At 46.4% G+C, this 15,130-nt stretch overlaps 1 protein-coding gene across 5 annotated transcripts in view; it reads right to left on the bottom strand.

Moving 5' to 3' along the window:
• RYR1 (ryanodine receptor 1) overlaps positions 1–15,130 on the bottom strand; it is a 125,450-nt gene that overhangs the window by 59,779 nt on the left and 50,541 nt on the right. For all 5 annotated transcript variants that reach the window (XM_081962069.1, XM_081962067.1, XM_081962068.1 and 2 more), the window contains exons 36-49: positions 13,379–13,579; positions 12,176–12,287; positions 11,345–11,494; positions 10,835–11,108; positions 9,940–10,054; positions 8,939–9,071; positions 8,025–8,119; positions 7,357–7,492; positions 6,191–6,377; positions 5,210–5,321; positions 4,023–4,143; positions 2,764–2,933; positions 2,291–2,511; positions 981–1,071 (exon numbers count right to left, since the gene is read on the bottom strand). In XM_081962069.1, coding sequence (XP_081818195.1) covers positions 981–1,071; positions 2,291–2,511; positions 2,764–2,933; positions 4,023–4,143; positions 5,210–5,321; positions 6,191–6,377; positions 7,357–7,492; positions 8,025–8,119; positions 8,939–9,071; positions 9,940–10,054; positions 10,835–11,108; positions 11,345–11,494; positions 12,176–12,287; positions 13,379–13,579 — 2,118 coding nt within the window. The remainder of the gene's footprint in view (positions 1–980; positions 1,072–2,290; positions 2,512–2,763; positions 2,934–4,022; positions 4,144–5,209; positions 5,322–6,190; positions 6,378–7,356; positions 7,493–8,024; positions 8,120–8,938; positions 9,072–9,939; positions 10,055–10,834; positions 11,109–11,344; positions 11,495–12,175; positions 12,288–13,378; positions 13,580–15,130) is intronic.

Consider the following 15,130-nt stretch of genomic DNA (forward strand, 5'->3'; position numbering starts at 1 on the left):
TAACATGTCGTAAGCAGGAAGGCCGTTTATAGTCACAATCGGACTGGGGAGGGTTGCTGTACACAGAGTGTCCCGTTTTATATGGAAATATAGAATAGAATAGAATAGAGTAACAGAACTGGAAGGGACCTTGGAGGTCTTCTAATCCAACCCCCTGATCAGGCAGGAAACCCTACACTGTTTCAGACAAATGGCTATCCAACATCTTCTTAAAGACTTCCAGTGTTGGAGCATTCACAACTTCTGGAGGCAAGCTGTTCCACTGATTGTTCTCACTGTTCAGGAAATTTCTCCTCCGTTCTAAGTTGCTTCTCTCCTTGATTAGTTTCCACCCATTGCTTCTTGTCCTACCCCCTGGTGCTTTGGAGAATAGTTTGACTCCCTCTTCTTTGTGGCAGCCCCTCAAATATTGGAAGACTGCTATCATGTCTCCCTTAGTCCTTCTTTTCATTAAACTAGACATACCCAGTTCTTGCAACCGTTCTTCGTATGTTTTGGCCTCCAGTCCCCTAATCCTCTTTGTTGCTCTTCTTTGCACTCTTTCTAGAGTCTCCACGTCCTTTTTTACATCGTGGTGACCTAAACTGGATGCAGGATTCCAAGTGTGGCCTTACCAAGGCATTATAAAGTGGTATTAACACTTCACGTGATCTTGATTCTATCCCTCTGTATATGTAGCCTAGAACTGTGTTGGCTTTTTTGGCAGCTGCTGCACACGGCTGGCTCCTATTTAAATGGTTGTCCAATAGGACTCCAAGATCCCTGTCACAGTTACTACTATTGAGCGAGGTACCACCTATACTGTACCTGTGGATTTCTAAATGTAGAACCTGACTTTTTTCACCCTTGAATTTCATTTTGTTAGATAGTGCCCAATGTTCAGGTTTGTCAAGATCCTTCTGCCTCTCAAGCCTATCTTCTGGAGTGTTAGGATTTGCTAATCCTAAACCTTATATGGTTAAATGGCAATGGTTTCTTACCTTGAGAGGCATTTTGGCAAATTCATTGAGGATGGGCACATCAAATACCAGCCGGCGGAGAAGATGCTGGAGCATGGAAGGCCTTATAAACCTTGGAGGACAAGCAGGGCAATGAGTAAGCAGAACCAAAAACATATTTTACAAAAGTATGATGAGTTTGTCTTTTTGGCTGGCAATTCAGTTGCCTCCAGAGGCTGCTACCATAGGTCTAAATGGCAGGATTTCATGTTACTTGTTTTCCATCACTTCCTGTGCTTCTAAGATTTCCCCCTTTTTAAAAAAATATCCTTATTGGTGAAGGATGGAAAAATGGAATAGGTTCCTAATTCCTTGTAAGTAGGTCAACTTTGAAGGCCTCCATCCAGAAGGAACTTAAGGAGAAAGAGAGAGAGAAACTTGTAGGAATGGCCATGGGAAGTTCTCACGCCCAAGGACCAAGCTATACAGAAGAAGCTGCCACAGTGCAGGAATGTCTCAACTGATCCACAAATTCCTGACTCTTTGTCAGGTGTTAAAGACTAGGTCCACATCTGAAGGTCCAATTAAATTATTTTATTGATAAAGGGCTTATGAAACACAGGAAACCTCTCAACTAATGGGGAAAAATAGGGGGAAAATATAAAAGCGATAAAGTAGTAATATATGTATATGTTCAAAGAATAAGACATGGGTAAAAAACAGATTGGAAAATGTAAGGAGGATAAGGAAATATAAAATGGTAAATAAAAAGTTAGAATCGGGTTTTCTGGAATCCCATCCTGAAAATACACCAGAAGGAAGAGGAAAATAGGCAACCACAACAATACACGAGGCAAGGAAGAGAGGAAGAGGAGAGGAGAAGAGAGGAAAAGACGAAAGAGGAAAGGAGAGGAAGATTGGGAGGGACAGGAAGAGGAGGAGAGAGGGTATGAAGGGGAAGAGGAAGAGAGGAGTAGGGGAGAGGAAGAGGAAGAAGGAAAGGGAAAGGGGAGGAGGGAGGGAGGGAGAAAAGGAAAGGAAAGTAGGGTAGTAGTAAAATAAAATAGGTGTATCGGGATGGTAAGCAAAGCAAATCCCGATTATATATATATCAATTTTTTATATGGAAAAATGAATATTTAAAAGGGTTAAAATATAATAAGAATAATAACCATGAGAATATATACCTGTATATGTAGGTATGAGATTAAAAATAAAAAAACTTTTAAAAAATGGAATTCAAGGAAAGTTGGGTTTAGTCCGCTTGTGACTACGCAGTGATTCTAAGCAGATTCCTCTTTTAACGCCGCCCCCGGCTTCTACCACTCCTTCTCCTCCATTCTTCTCCTTACTTGCATAGCGCCATGAGGCACTCTTCAATGACGTCACGCTGCGCCTTGGTGAGGGAGCGACCACGAGACAGCCGGTAGATGGTGTGCAACATGGAGTCCACCATGATAGCCCGGTGTTCAGTGCCAGCAAAGAGAGGGGCGCATTTGGTGATGAGCGGTAGCACAGCCAGGCAGAGGTAGCGGTTCATGGCCAAAGCCATCTCCGTGGTGCTAAAGGACGCCTGTGGGAAGGAGAAGCCATGAGAGACATTTGGTTGAGAGAGACAGGATGCCAAGGCGTGACCAAGGTACATCATCCACCATTTTCAGAGCTGTCAGGTTAAAACCCAGGAATAACAAAGAGCAATTCAACCAAAGTTCAGGTTTTTTTTTAACTTCCTTGCATCCAACAGGCAGAATCTTGCCAGACTAAACCCTATGTGTACAGTTTGAACGTTGTGATGATGATGCCATCCTGTCCCAGAGCTACTTACTGTGTCCAAGGAGGCCGCAGCTCTCATGTCAGGCAGAAAACCTACTTCCAGGACATGGAGGAGGAAGTCTTGGTTCTCGATGCCGTATACACGGTCCAGAAACAACACCATGGGTGCCTTGTGGTCAGGCACGAAGCTGGCGGACATCTTGGGTTCAATGACACTGCCATCTAGGGCGGGAAGGGCAGATTATAAATAAGAGGAGATAGAGGTGAGGTTAGCGGTTTTGGAGAGGAGGGGAAGGCAGACTTTTCAAGGGGTGAGGGTCAAATGGTATCAAGCACAAAACGTAGGAGAAGAACAGGCAGAGTTAGGGGAGCGGAGTTAAGTGTGCCATTAGCTTAGAGTCATTACATTGACACGAAAAAGTCAAACCACTCTTGAATTCCGTTGACCCTTATCTAGTGCCAATTTACTACTGAATTTTAGTTGACTAGATTCTCGTGTATAGACTTGAGCAATCAATCTTACGAACTGCTGCTCAACGTACGGTCCTGATCCTTTGCGCCTGACGTGAATCTAGTCCACTAAAGTCCAATACTCAATTGGCACCAGATATGGGTCAGTGGAATTCTAGAGGGGTTTGGACTTGGAGCGCTTGTGAGAATGTGATGACTCTAAGTGGTGACACACTGGGTTTAGTCCCCGCAGCTCCGCCCGCTCTTTTCCTACCCAAGCAGCCAGTGGGATAAGCAGATATTTCATTGCTGATCGCCTACATTACAAGAATCTTCCCAGACTGTCTGCCTTCACTTGGGGAACGGCACATATAGACCTAAGAGTTTGACCTTTGATGTTTCATTCCCCTAACACAGGGGTTGGCAACCTTAACAGCAGGACCACAAAACCTTTCCCGCGCCTGACTATTTCCTGAGTGCCCACAAAACTAGCGTATGTATTTGAATTAAAGGTTCTGTTTTCTTCTAAAACTTTTCTTTTCTTAGATTTATCCATGGTTGGCCTATTGGAGGTCGAAAAGCTCAATAAATCGCGTGCTGGCAGTTGTGACACATACTTTGAGCGACAGGGAGCCACAGCAGAGGGATGAGAGAGCCACACGTGGCTCCAGAGCCGTGGATTGCTGACTCCTGCCCTAACAGATTCTCTGCTGGAATCTCTCCTTACTTCCCCTGTAGGACGCCCTCCCCTTCAGCCAATGGTTCCACCACAAATGGGCAGTCAATACCAAGATGAAGTAAGTGTAGGGGCAGAAGGTAGCACCTCCTACGGGTAGTTTGCCACCCAAAGGACCACCGTACCTTTGCCAAATGAAGGGATCTGCAGCGGGAGGCTGATGACTCCAACAAGGTCTTCGAGGGGCACCAAGGAACGCAAGATGGCTCTGATCCGGAGGGCTTCCCCCTTCCCAGCTTGGATGAGCTGCTCAGACAGAAAGCCAGAGGAAGCAAGACAGGGTAAGCCTTTAGTAGGTACTCCAAGCAAGGGCCAGCTTGGGGGCAAAAGAAAACTAAAGAAGAGAAGGCCGTTTTCTAAAGACATGGAACCAGTGTGAGGTGAGATGTTGCCCATGGCCAAATCCTGCAAATGCTTTACAGGTAGTCCTTGACTTATAACAATTCCAATAAATATTTGTAGCTCAGAGTGGAAATGAGGGGTCCTCGGTACTCTCTTGAGCTTGGTAGTTTTCTCGCGGACGTTTCATTACCCAGCTAGGTAACATCGTTGGTGCTAGAAGGGAGTGGGGTTTGTGGGGAGGGGGAGGAGAGGAGGGAAGGAGAAGGAGGAGGAAGGAGGAAAAAGAAGAAGAAGAGAAAGAGGAGGAAGACTGTGGGATCCTTGGTGCTCTCTTGAGCTTGGAGGTTTTCTTGGAGACATTGCATGACACAACTAGGTAACAACATCAGTGCTAGAAGAGAGTGGGGTTTTCTGGAGGAGGAGGAGGAGGAGGAGGAGGACTGTAGGGTCATATGTGCTCTCTGAGATTGACTTTGAGGTGACATTATCAGTGCTGGAAGGGCGTGGTGTGTGGAGAGGAGGAGGAAGAAGGCTGTGGGATCGCTGGTTTTCTCTGAACTTGTTTGTTTTCTTGCAGACGTTTCATTACCAAACTAGGTAACATCATCAGTGCTAGTAGGGAGTGGAGTTTGCTGATACCTTGTTAGGATAATGAAACGTCTGCCAAAAAACAAGCAAGCTCAGGGAGCACCAAGGACCCTGCATTATAACAGTTCCCACGGTGTCCACTCAAAGTCACAACAGACTTTCAACAAGTGGCATGGCCATTTTTCACACTTTATGACCGTGGGAGCACCATCACACAATCAAAATCCAGATGCTTGGTGACAACCGCCTCGCTTAACAACAAAAATTGGGAGGGGGGGGGGCTCAATTGCGATCGTTAAGTCAAGGACTGCCTATGCTTCAAGGAGCAGACTTCCTTCTGTCCCCGAGGGGCAGGGCAGTGACGGGAAGAGGAGAACCTTACATGCATCTCGGGGGCGCAGCGTCCCAGCAGATCAATGAGGGCAGCGTAGAAGGACATGATGGCGTTGCCCAAATGGACTCTGTACTCCTCGTGGGTTTCTTCTCCCCCAAATCTGGGAGCGAGCGAGTGAAAAAGAGAGGAGGGGGAGAGAGAGAGAGCAGCATTATTTATGAGAGGGCGGCCATTCTGAAAGGGGTTAGTGGATTCAAATAGAAGGTCCCACCTCCACTCCATGGTGTATTCCTCCCTATCTTGGTTAATTCTGTTACTATTTTAAAATATTGCTTTATCACACTGTAAACACTCTATAGCAGGGGTGTCCAGACTTGGGAACTTTAAGACTTGTGGACGTCAACTCCCAGAATTCCCCAGCCAGCAGAGCTGGCTGGGGAATTCTGGGAGTTGACGTCCACAAGTCTTAAAGTTCCCAAGTTTGGACACCCCTGCTCTATAGAGTCCCATGGCAGCAAAATGAGCAGCGTATAAACTTAATAAAATGAATAAACCGGAAAATGCTGGCCCCAGAGTGGGGTGGGAATGGAGATTTTGCAGCATCCTTCCCCTGCCACGCCCACCAAGCCACGCCTACAGAACCGGTAGTAAAAAAAAAATGCATTTCACCACTGCAGCAAACAATGTTTCCGGTTCAAATGAGAAGGTGATCACAAGAGGCATAGATGGATAAAAAAAGTTGGTGCAAAAAAAACAACAACAACTGCAACTATACTCCCAATCACACTAGTGCGAAAGACAGAGTACAGCTCATCAGGACATATTCACAATCCTATAATTGCAAAATATCCCTTAGAAATTCTCAATTTTTAAAAACGTATCAAGCCGGAAAGAAGTGAGGAGAACAGAAAAACAAGGAGGAAGTTAACCAAACCAAAGCAGAATTGTATTTGGTCAAACGAGGGAAGACCTTCCAAATTATACCACAGATTTCTCCTCCCACCACCTTCCAGCAAGCCCTTCACGCACAATTCCCTGCGGCGATCTTTCTTGACGGTCGGCCCATCCCGGGCAGGATCCTGAGAGATCTGGATGGCTTCTTCTATGGCTGCCAGCAAGCCGTTGCCTCCTTCCCCACGCAGGGCCGGGCCAAAGCACTCAGGCCGACGGATCAAAAGGCGCACCACCACATTGGCGTTCTCCTCCACACTCTCGCCTATGGAAGGAGAAGGGACCTCAGGGAGATCTACGGGACCAACCGATCACCCCAGGAACCCAGAAAAGCAACACGGAGGGGGCAATGTTGGGGCCACGTTATTTGAAGGACGCTATTACATCAACCTGGTCCACCAGGATGGAAAGGCAGGGTGTGTTATGGGTAACGTTGATTAGGGGTCGTCATCTGGTGGGACCAAGAAAAGGGGCTTCCTTGGGGGTGGCCCCCTTCTTTGTAGAACATCAGAAAAGCCGAAGTGGTGCAGGGGTTAAGAGTGCAGGACTGCAGGCTAGCTACTTCAGCTGACTGCAATTCGGCAGTTCGAATCTCCCCAGGCTCAAGGTTGACTCAACCTTCCGTCCTTCTGAGGTGGGTCAAATGAGGACCCCGATTGTTGGGGGCAATAGGCTGGCTCTGTCAACCACTTAGAGAGGGCAGGAAAGCCCTGTGAAGCGGCATATAAGTCTATTGGCATTGCTATCATCCCTCCTAGGTATGATTGGCCATCACACTGCTGCTTTTCCAAGCGGCCCTAAAAATGGACTCTGAATGGAGATGAACCCCATTGAGAGGGGGGAGATTGTATTGATGCTGCCATTGAGGTGGGGTGGTGGGTTTAATGGATTTTATTATCTGATGAGTTTTCAAATATTTTTTTAAAATGTTGTTGTCACTTAAGGATGAGTTGGGCAGTTATACAAATTGGTTGGTTGGTTGGTTGGTTGGTTGGTTGGTTGGATGGATGGATGGATTGTTGGATGGATGAATGGATGGATGAATTGTTGGATGGATGGATCGTTAGATAGATGGTTGGATAGTTTGATGGATGGACAGACGGACTACAACTTAGCTTCCATGTACTCTGGAAGAGTGAGTTGCAGAATCGGATGCATCCTTCTTTAGTGACTCCAACCTTCTTATGGATAGACGACATGCCCTACTTGTCTCAGTATGTGACCACTTTGGCCACCCAACTCACCATTGACGAAGACGGTGAAGCGCAGGAAATCCAGGTAACGCTCGCCTCCGCAAGGGTTCCAACCAATGTCAGGATATCCCTTGGACAGCAACATGGGACAGCTTTGGAGGCCCGTGCCAGCAAGGTAGGTCACCACCTATGGAGGTGAGGGGAAAAAAAATCTCTTTCCACTGGGCTCCACGGATCTCCTATCCAAGCAAATCCATCAAAGTGAGCAGAACGGATTGAAGGAACCACTTCATAACTGGTCACAACGGAAGGGCCTGTCCACATCATATCCTGACCATAATCAGAGACTGAATGAAGGTAGAAAGGATGTTGCCAATAAGATGTTGCCAAGGTTGAACTATGAGGTCCTGGGTGCTCTCTGAGCTCGGCAGTTTCCTTGCAGATGTTTCATGACCCAGCTCGGCAACGTCATCAAGAGAGTGGGCTTTGTGAAGAAGAGGATGACGACTGTGGGGTCCTTGGTGCTCTCTGAGTTTGGGGGTTTTCTTGCAGACATTTCATTACCAAACTATGTAACATCATGAGTCTGAGGTGCCTCCACTGGGATTCCTGTCCTGAGCAGGGAGCCTCGAGGCCTCCTTCTCCCTCTAGGATATGAGTGGGATACTCTTTGCCACCCCTCCCTGCATGTTGGCATCCTCTTAATTAGGCAATGCTACCTTTTCCAGATCTTGCTCCTGCAAAGCCAAGGCCAGCTCATTGTTATCGATGACTGAAGCTGCAGCCACATCCAAGGGTGTGGATCCTCGCATGCCTGTAAGAGAAGGAAGGGAGGGAGGGAGGTAGAGAGGAAAGAAGAAGGGAGGGAGGGAGAAAAGAAGGAAGGGAGGGAGGGAGGAATAGATAGTAGATAGCAGATGGGGAAGGAAGGAAGGAAGGAAGGAAGGAAGGAAGGAAGGAAGGAAGGAAGGAAGGAAGGAATAGATGGTAGATGGCAGATGATGGAGGAAGGAAGGATGGAATAGATGGTAATGGCAGATGGTGGAGGAAGGAAGGAAGGAAAGGAAGGAAGGAAGGAAGGAAGGAAGGAAAGAAGAATAGATGGGAGATGGGAGATGGTGGAGAAAGGAAGGAAGGATAGATGGTAGATGGCAGATGGTAGAGGAAGGAAAGAAGGAAGGAAGGAAGGAAGGAAGGAAGGAAGGAAGGAAGGAAGGAAGGAAGGAAGGATAAATGGTAGATGGCAGAGGGTGGAGAAAGGAAGAAAGGAAGGAAGGGATAGATGGTAGATGATGGACGGGAGGAGGGAGGAAGGGAAGGAAGGGAGGTCCATCAGTGAACTTAGCAGCGCCCCAGAGGGTGGAGCAACCTGGCAATGCCACCTGAGAACAGGGCATTAAGATCACACCACTCTCCCCTGAGTCAAACTTCAAACAAATGTCAAAACCCCCAAACCCCAAATTTCAAACTATGTGAGAAAAGTTTGGGTTTCCATCGCGAGGCCCAAAACCGGTTCACAACCTTAACCTGCTGGCTTTTTGCCCTCTCGAGCAAGAGTCAATATCCTTCATAGGGGAGCGGTCACCCCTGGTGTTGACGGTCTCCATTGCAACCCCAGAGCAAAGCAACTCACCCAGCCCGATCCCGCTATTCTGCAGCAGGTAGCTGAGATGGTCAAACATGGAGCGTTGGTTCTGGCGACTGATGCGGCAGAAGTAGCACAAAAAGCGGCAACAGTTGGTCACCATTTTAGGGAAGCGGATCTCCTGTTTAGGGGACGAGAGGGAGTTTCCTTGACGGATTGTTGGAGGTGCGCTTGCATCCTCAAGCCATTTCCCACTAGCTACATACTCGCTGTCATGAACTTTACACCTGGTTGAAATGGTGCGTCATAGAGCAAGATTTTTTGAACCAAGGTATTTCTAACTTGCGGAAAATATCCAAAATCCCCCGACCTCCCCATGGGGATGAAATTTGGGGACGTTGTGGCTATTTCAAGGCTAGTGGCTGCTTCTGCATGTGATCTCCATTTTCAATGTTCTGTGACAATTTCCCAGCCAGTCTAGCAATCCCTTACTCCCACTTAACTGCTTGTATGGGAAGGGAAGGGGAAATTTCCAATGTTCCCTGCCAGATTCCCACAAGTAAATGCAATGGAGAAGTCAGAAGTTGCTCCTGCTCCCATCACCTGCCCTTGGTCTTTCTCTGCTTATGAAATAGCTCCGGAAAAAATGACCCAAAGGGACACACGTTTGTCTAGTTTTAGCTTAAAATTGTACCAAATATAAAGATTTTTAAGGAAAGGGTAGACAACCCAGCAAGGAAAAGACTCTGTCTGAAATATCCTCCTTGAAGCTCAGGAGATATTTTCTTTTCCATTTTTTAAAAAAGTTGGAAAACGTTGAAAAACGTGGCCCCGATATTACGATTGGAATAGAGAGCTGGAAGGGACCTTGGAGATCTTCTAGTCCAACCCCCTGCTCAAGTAGAACCTGTATCATTTCAGATAAATGGTGTCCAGTCTGTACTTAAAAACCTCCAGTGATAAATCATGCAGACCGTGCCTCTGTTTCCAAGAATGGGGATCCTATGGGGCACTAGAGCATTGATTCGCCAAAAGACAAGGTCCCTTACCTTTGAGTCCCCTCCTCCCAGAACATTCACCATCACCTCCATGACAGTCTCATGCATTCCCAGGGCCCTCATCAAGTTGGGGTGCTGGTAGAAGACTTTGTTGTTCATTATATTGCTAGCCAAGAAATAATAATAATAATAATAATTTTATTTGATTAGCCGCAACCCTCTCCCGAAGGACTCGGGGCGGCGTACAATCAAAACGGATAAAAATACACATAAGACAAACATATATACAAAAAGAACAGAGACATATACATATGTGCATGGAGGAGGGTTGACTTATAAGTGAAAGACAATTAAAAACACAATTTAAAATCCCCTTAAATAAAATTACTAAATTAAAAAACCCATCAGGAGCGATACGAAGTTATGGTTGAGCCAGGCCAGCTATTTGGAAAAGGTGGGTCTTGAGCTTGACACGGAAGGAGCGGAGGTCAGTAGTGGTCCTAATATCTGGGGGGAGGTCATTCCACAGGGCTGGGCCCGCCACAGAGAAGGCTCTGCTCCTAGGCGCCGCCCCATGGCACTGTCTGGTGGATGGCACCTGGAGAAGTCCCTCTCTGTGCGAGCGGATGGGTCGTAGGGATGTATGGGGCAGAATACGATCCCGCAGGTTCGTAAGAAAAACAGGGAGAAGCAACAGTTGGACTTCAGAGCAGATGGAGGAGGTGAGGATGGGAAAGGAAGAACTGAAATCCTCAACCCAACAGGTTCATCTTCTTTTAATGATCCCCATAATCCCTCTTTTAGGGAGGGAAATGGTGCATCTTATACTCCAAAAAATACGGTATACAGTTCTAAGTTAGAGGACCTAACAATGGAGCCTATAAAGCAGCATCACAGTGAAAGACATCTACAAATTCAAGAAGCTACGGTAGATGAAAGCACATACCCAATGCTCTGGATCATCAGGTTCTCCTCCTCAAGTCCCATCTGAACAATGAGCAGTGAGCGGATCTGCCCCAGGCACTCCAGGAGACTCATGGTATCCTCCACTGAGTTGGCATTGATGGTATAAGCCTTGGGCATAGCACGGATGAGCTCACCGAGGCCATCGTACTGCCGATGGAGAAGGCTGAACATCAACCGGACTAGCTCTGGGTTCTGGACGAAAGACTCTTGGGCCCAATGGACCATCGTGTGGGAGATCAGCTCTTGCAACGTGCCTACAGTGGGGAGACCTGGATGAGCCTATGGCATCTTCTTCAGAACTTCTTCAACTGGTCTTCACCAACCTGCCTGCATGACTGTTAATGCTCTCCTGTTAGAACTTTGACCACACAAGTTTAGGCTCTTAAGAACTGGATCTCACAATGCTTGGAAGGCCCTAGGTTCCCTCAAAAACGGATTTATGGGTTGGCTACATCACTCTCTTCCCCCTCCACCCCTTGGGGGTACCTACTGGGCTTCGGTTCCTCTTCCGGGGGCTGCTCATCTTGCTCTTCTTCTTTTTTCTTGCGAAGGTTCACCACCTTCTCCACCAAATTCATCAACCGCCGGTGAAAGGAAGTATCTTCCTCTTCCTGTTCCTCCTCCCCCTCGCTTTGGATTCCTGCAGAGAAAAGATGGCGAGCTGCTGAATGCAAATACTGACAACATGGGACACTGGAGTCAGGATGAAACAAAGTCCTGCTCTGTCTGAATTCACCCAGGAAAAGATATTAAACTAGGATGAATGAGATCACTGTGGAAACTAAAAACTGCAATAAAGGGGTTTGTGTAGCATTGATTCTATATTGGGATGTCCAGCTTTGGCTACTTTAAGAGCCATGGACTTCAATTCCCAGAATTCCAACCTTAAGCACTTTAAGAGCTGTGGACTTCAACTCCCAGAATTTCAACCACTTTAAGACTGTGGACTTCAACTCCCAGAATTCCCCAGCCAGCCAAGCTGTCTGGGGAATTCTGGGAGTTGAAGTCCACAAGTAAACGTTGCCAAGGTTGTAAAGACACCCCTGTTCTATGTCAGATGGATAGATACACTTTTCTGAATGAGCTCGTTCCCAATTTCCCTCTGGTTAACTCTAACCCTAACCCTAGCCCAGGGGTGTCCAAACTTGGGAACTTTAAGACTTGTGGACTTCAACTCCCAGAATTCCCCAGCCAGGCTGGCTGGGGAATTCTGGGAGTTGAAGTCCACAAGTCTTAAAGTTCCCAAGTTTGGACACCCCTGCCCTAGCCCCAAACTCTGCTCTGAGTTGATAAGTGCCCTTAAAAGCTTCCAGGCTCTTACCGCAATGGGCTAGCAGGTCAGTATGAAATTCCAACAATTCATCTCGGATCTCTTCAGGTACTGGGCAATCCTCAAGATCGGCACCGTTCTTAAAATGCAGCAGCATGTTGATCTGTTATGAGAAGAACATTCTGGTTTCGCAGATGCAAATTCCATATTCTCGGGAGCTGCCTTAGGAGACACCTTGACCCTTCAGCTGGGGCCAAACACAGCAACTGTGGCTTTCCCACAGGATTCCACAGCTAGAGGAGCTGCATGGACTATGGATTTACGGTTGCTAAGTGAATCACGTGGTCATTAAGCCAATCCAGCTTCCCCGCATTGACTTCACTTGTCTGGCTGGGAAGGCCACAAATGGTGATCGTGTGACCCACTGCAACTGTCATAAGTACATGCCAGTTGCCAAGAGCCCAAATTTTGATCAACTGACCATGGGGATGCTGCAATGGTCATATGTGCATGAAGTGGTCGCAAGTCGTATTCTTCAATGCCATTATTACATTGATCAGTCACTAAATGAATGACTGTAAGACAAGGACTAGGTTATATGGGAGTTAGGCAGCCTATAAGCATCTAAATCTAAACCTAAGTCCAAATCTAATTCTTAAATCTTAAATCTAAATGCAAACCTAAATGTAAATCTAACTATATCTAAATAACTCTAAATCTAAATTTAACTCTAAATCTTAAATGTAAATCTAACTCTATAGCTAAATCTAAAATCTAAATCTTAAATCTAAGTATATCTAAATGTAAATATCTCTAAATCTAAATCTAATCTTAAATTTAAATGTAAATCTAAATGTAAATCTAATTATATTTAAATCTAACTCTAAATCTAAGTTTAAATCTAACTCTGAATCTTAAATCTAAATGTAAATCTAACTCTGTGTCTAAATCTAAATCTTAAATCAATGTAAATTTAACGCTATTTAACTCTAACTCTAAACCTAACTCTAAATCTAAACCCAAATCCTAAATCTAAATCTAAACCCTAGACTGGAATTCCCCAGGCGCATTTAGTAGCAAGTTATCCAACCGTCCTGGATTTCAAACAACTACTTTCTAGCCCTTCCCAGAGTTTCAAACTCCTAAACCCGATATTGCTGGCGCGCAGAATACATTTGTATGTTCTACCATTCAGTGGTTCTCCCTTCCATTTAGTTTTGGCTCCTCCCTCTCCTCAGGAGCCCCGCCCAATACCTGCTCCTGGGGGGGAGAGCGGAATTCCCGGGTGCGCCTGGCGGTCTCCGCAGCTGACATGGTGAAGGCTTGCATCAGGGTGGAGTAACGCTGCCGTTGGTTGGTCTGCAGCCTGTCCACATAGCGCTCCGAGAAAGCAATGATGGCTTCCACACGGTGCTGTAGCTCGCGGTCCCAGAAAAACTGCAACAGGTTGCACATCTGGAGGAGGAGGAGGAGGAGGAGAGAAGGCGATGGGCAGAGAGAAACAAGTCAGCCAGGAATTGGAAGATCTGCCTAGATGAGGCATTGAAGGGTTCAAGAGTTGCAAAGCTGATGTTTGCATACATACAACGGGAAGTTAAAAGGTGGGGATTGCCAATGATTAGCATTTATGAATGATCTTTGTTTCATTGCAAAGGATGCATCACAGTAAAAAGGATTATCCGGTATTTGAAGGGAACTGTGAATTTGGGTCTTCAAATCCAGGTCTCTGAAGAATATTAAGGTAATTTGGATTTATGTCTATTCCAGTTATGAAGGAAAAGAGTGTCAAGAGTATATTCATGAACTGGAATAGGCAACAAGGTCAGCCAATGAATAGACATGGCAACTGGTTCAGCCAATGGCGACTGTTTGGAAACTGAAACAGTAGTTCCTGGAGACAGCTAGGAGCCTGGGCGTGGCTTAGTGCTATAGCTCTGAGTATGTGCAAAAGCTAAAAACTAATCTGAGCTCTGAAGTGAAACTGGGAACTGTTCTCTCTTCTGCCTGTGTTTTGCTTGTACTCTCTACCACGTTGAAAGAACTGCTCTTGGTATGGTGTATATGTCTCATGTATATAAAGAGAAGCTAGTGAATCCTGCTGAATCAGTTACCTGTGTGTGTTTTCTGGATTTGATTTCTGCAACAAGCTCTGACAAGAAGATGGAGGCAGCTGCCAGAATTGGGTGGGAGGGACTAAGAAAGGAAAGGTGCCCGAGGTGTTGCAGTGCAAAGTGAGTCGGACATAATGATGATCCAGAGATGCCTTCAAAGGAGCACCTAGCTTAACAGAATAAGAGAATTGGAAGGGATCTTGGAGGTCTTCTAGCCCAACCCCCTGCTTAGGCAGGAAACCCTAGGCCATTTTAGCCAAATGGTCGCTCAATCTTTTCTTAAAAACTTCCGGGGTTGGAGCCCCCACAAGTTCTGGAAGCAAGTTGCTCTGCTGATTAATTGTTCTGCCATGAAGTTTCTCTTTAGTTCCAGGTTGCTTCTCTCCTTGATTAGTTTCCGTTCGTTACTTCTTGTCCTGCCTTCAGGAAGTTTTGGAAAATAGGTTGACCCCATCTTCTAGTTCTACCTAGAACTTGGTTCTAACTAGAACTAAGGAGGGATTTCCGGACAGTCAGAACAATAAATCAGTAGAACAGCTTCCCTCCAGAAGTTGTGGATTTTCCATCACTGGAGGCTTTTGAGAAGAGGCGGGGCAGCTATTTGTCTGAAAGAGTATCGGGTTTCCCGCTTGAGCAGGAGCAGCATGAAATTCTCTTATCTTCACTAACGGTTCGGGAGCCAGTGATGACGTATGGGTATGTGGGCGGAGCCTCATGCTATTGGTTCGCCGAAACCGGTACGAACCGGCAGAATACCGCCTCTGAGCAGGAGGTTGGACTAGAAGACCTCCAAGGTCCCTTCCAACTCTGTTATTCTGCCATTCTGTTCTGAGATGATATGTGTAGTTTCTTTCTTCTGCACAAGCCCCCTTCAAGTATCTGAAAGGTGCAGCTG

Source organism: Natrix helvetica, assembly GCF_964273705.1.
Source record: "Natrix helvetica genome assembly, chromosome: 9".
In the NCBI taxonomy this organism is placed as follows: domain Eukaryota; kingdom Metazoa; phylum Chordata; class Lepidosauria; order Squamata; family Natricidae; genus Natrix; species Natrix helvetica.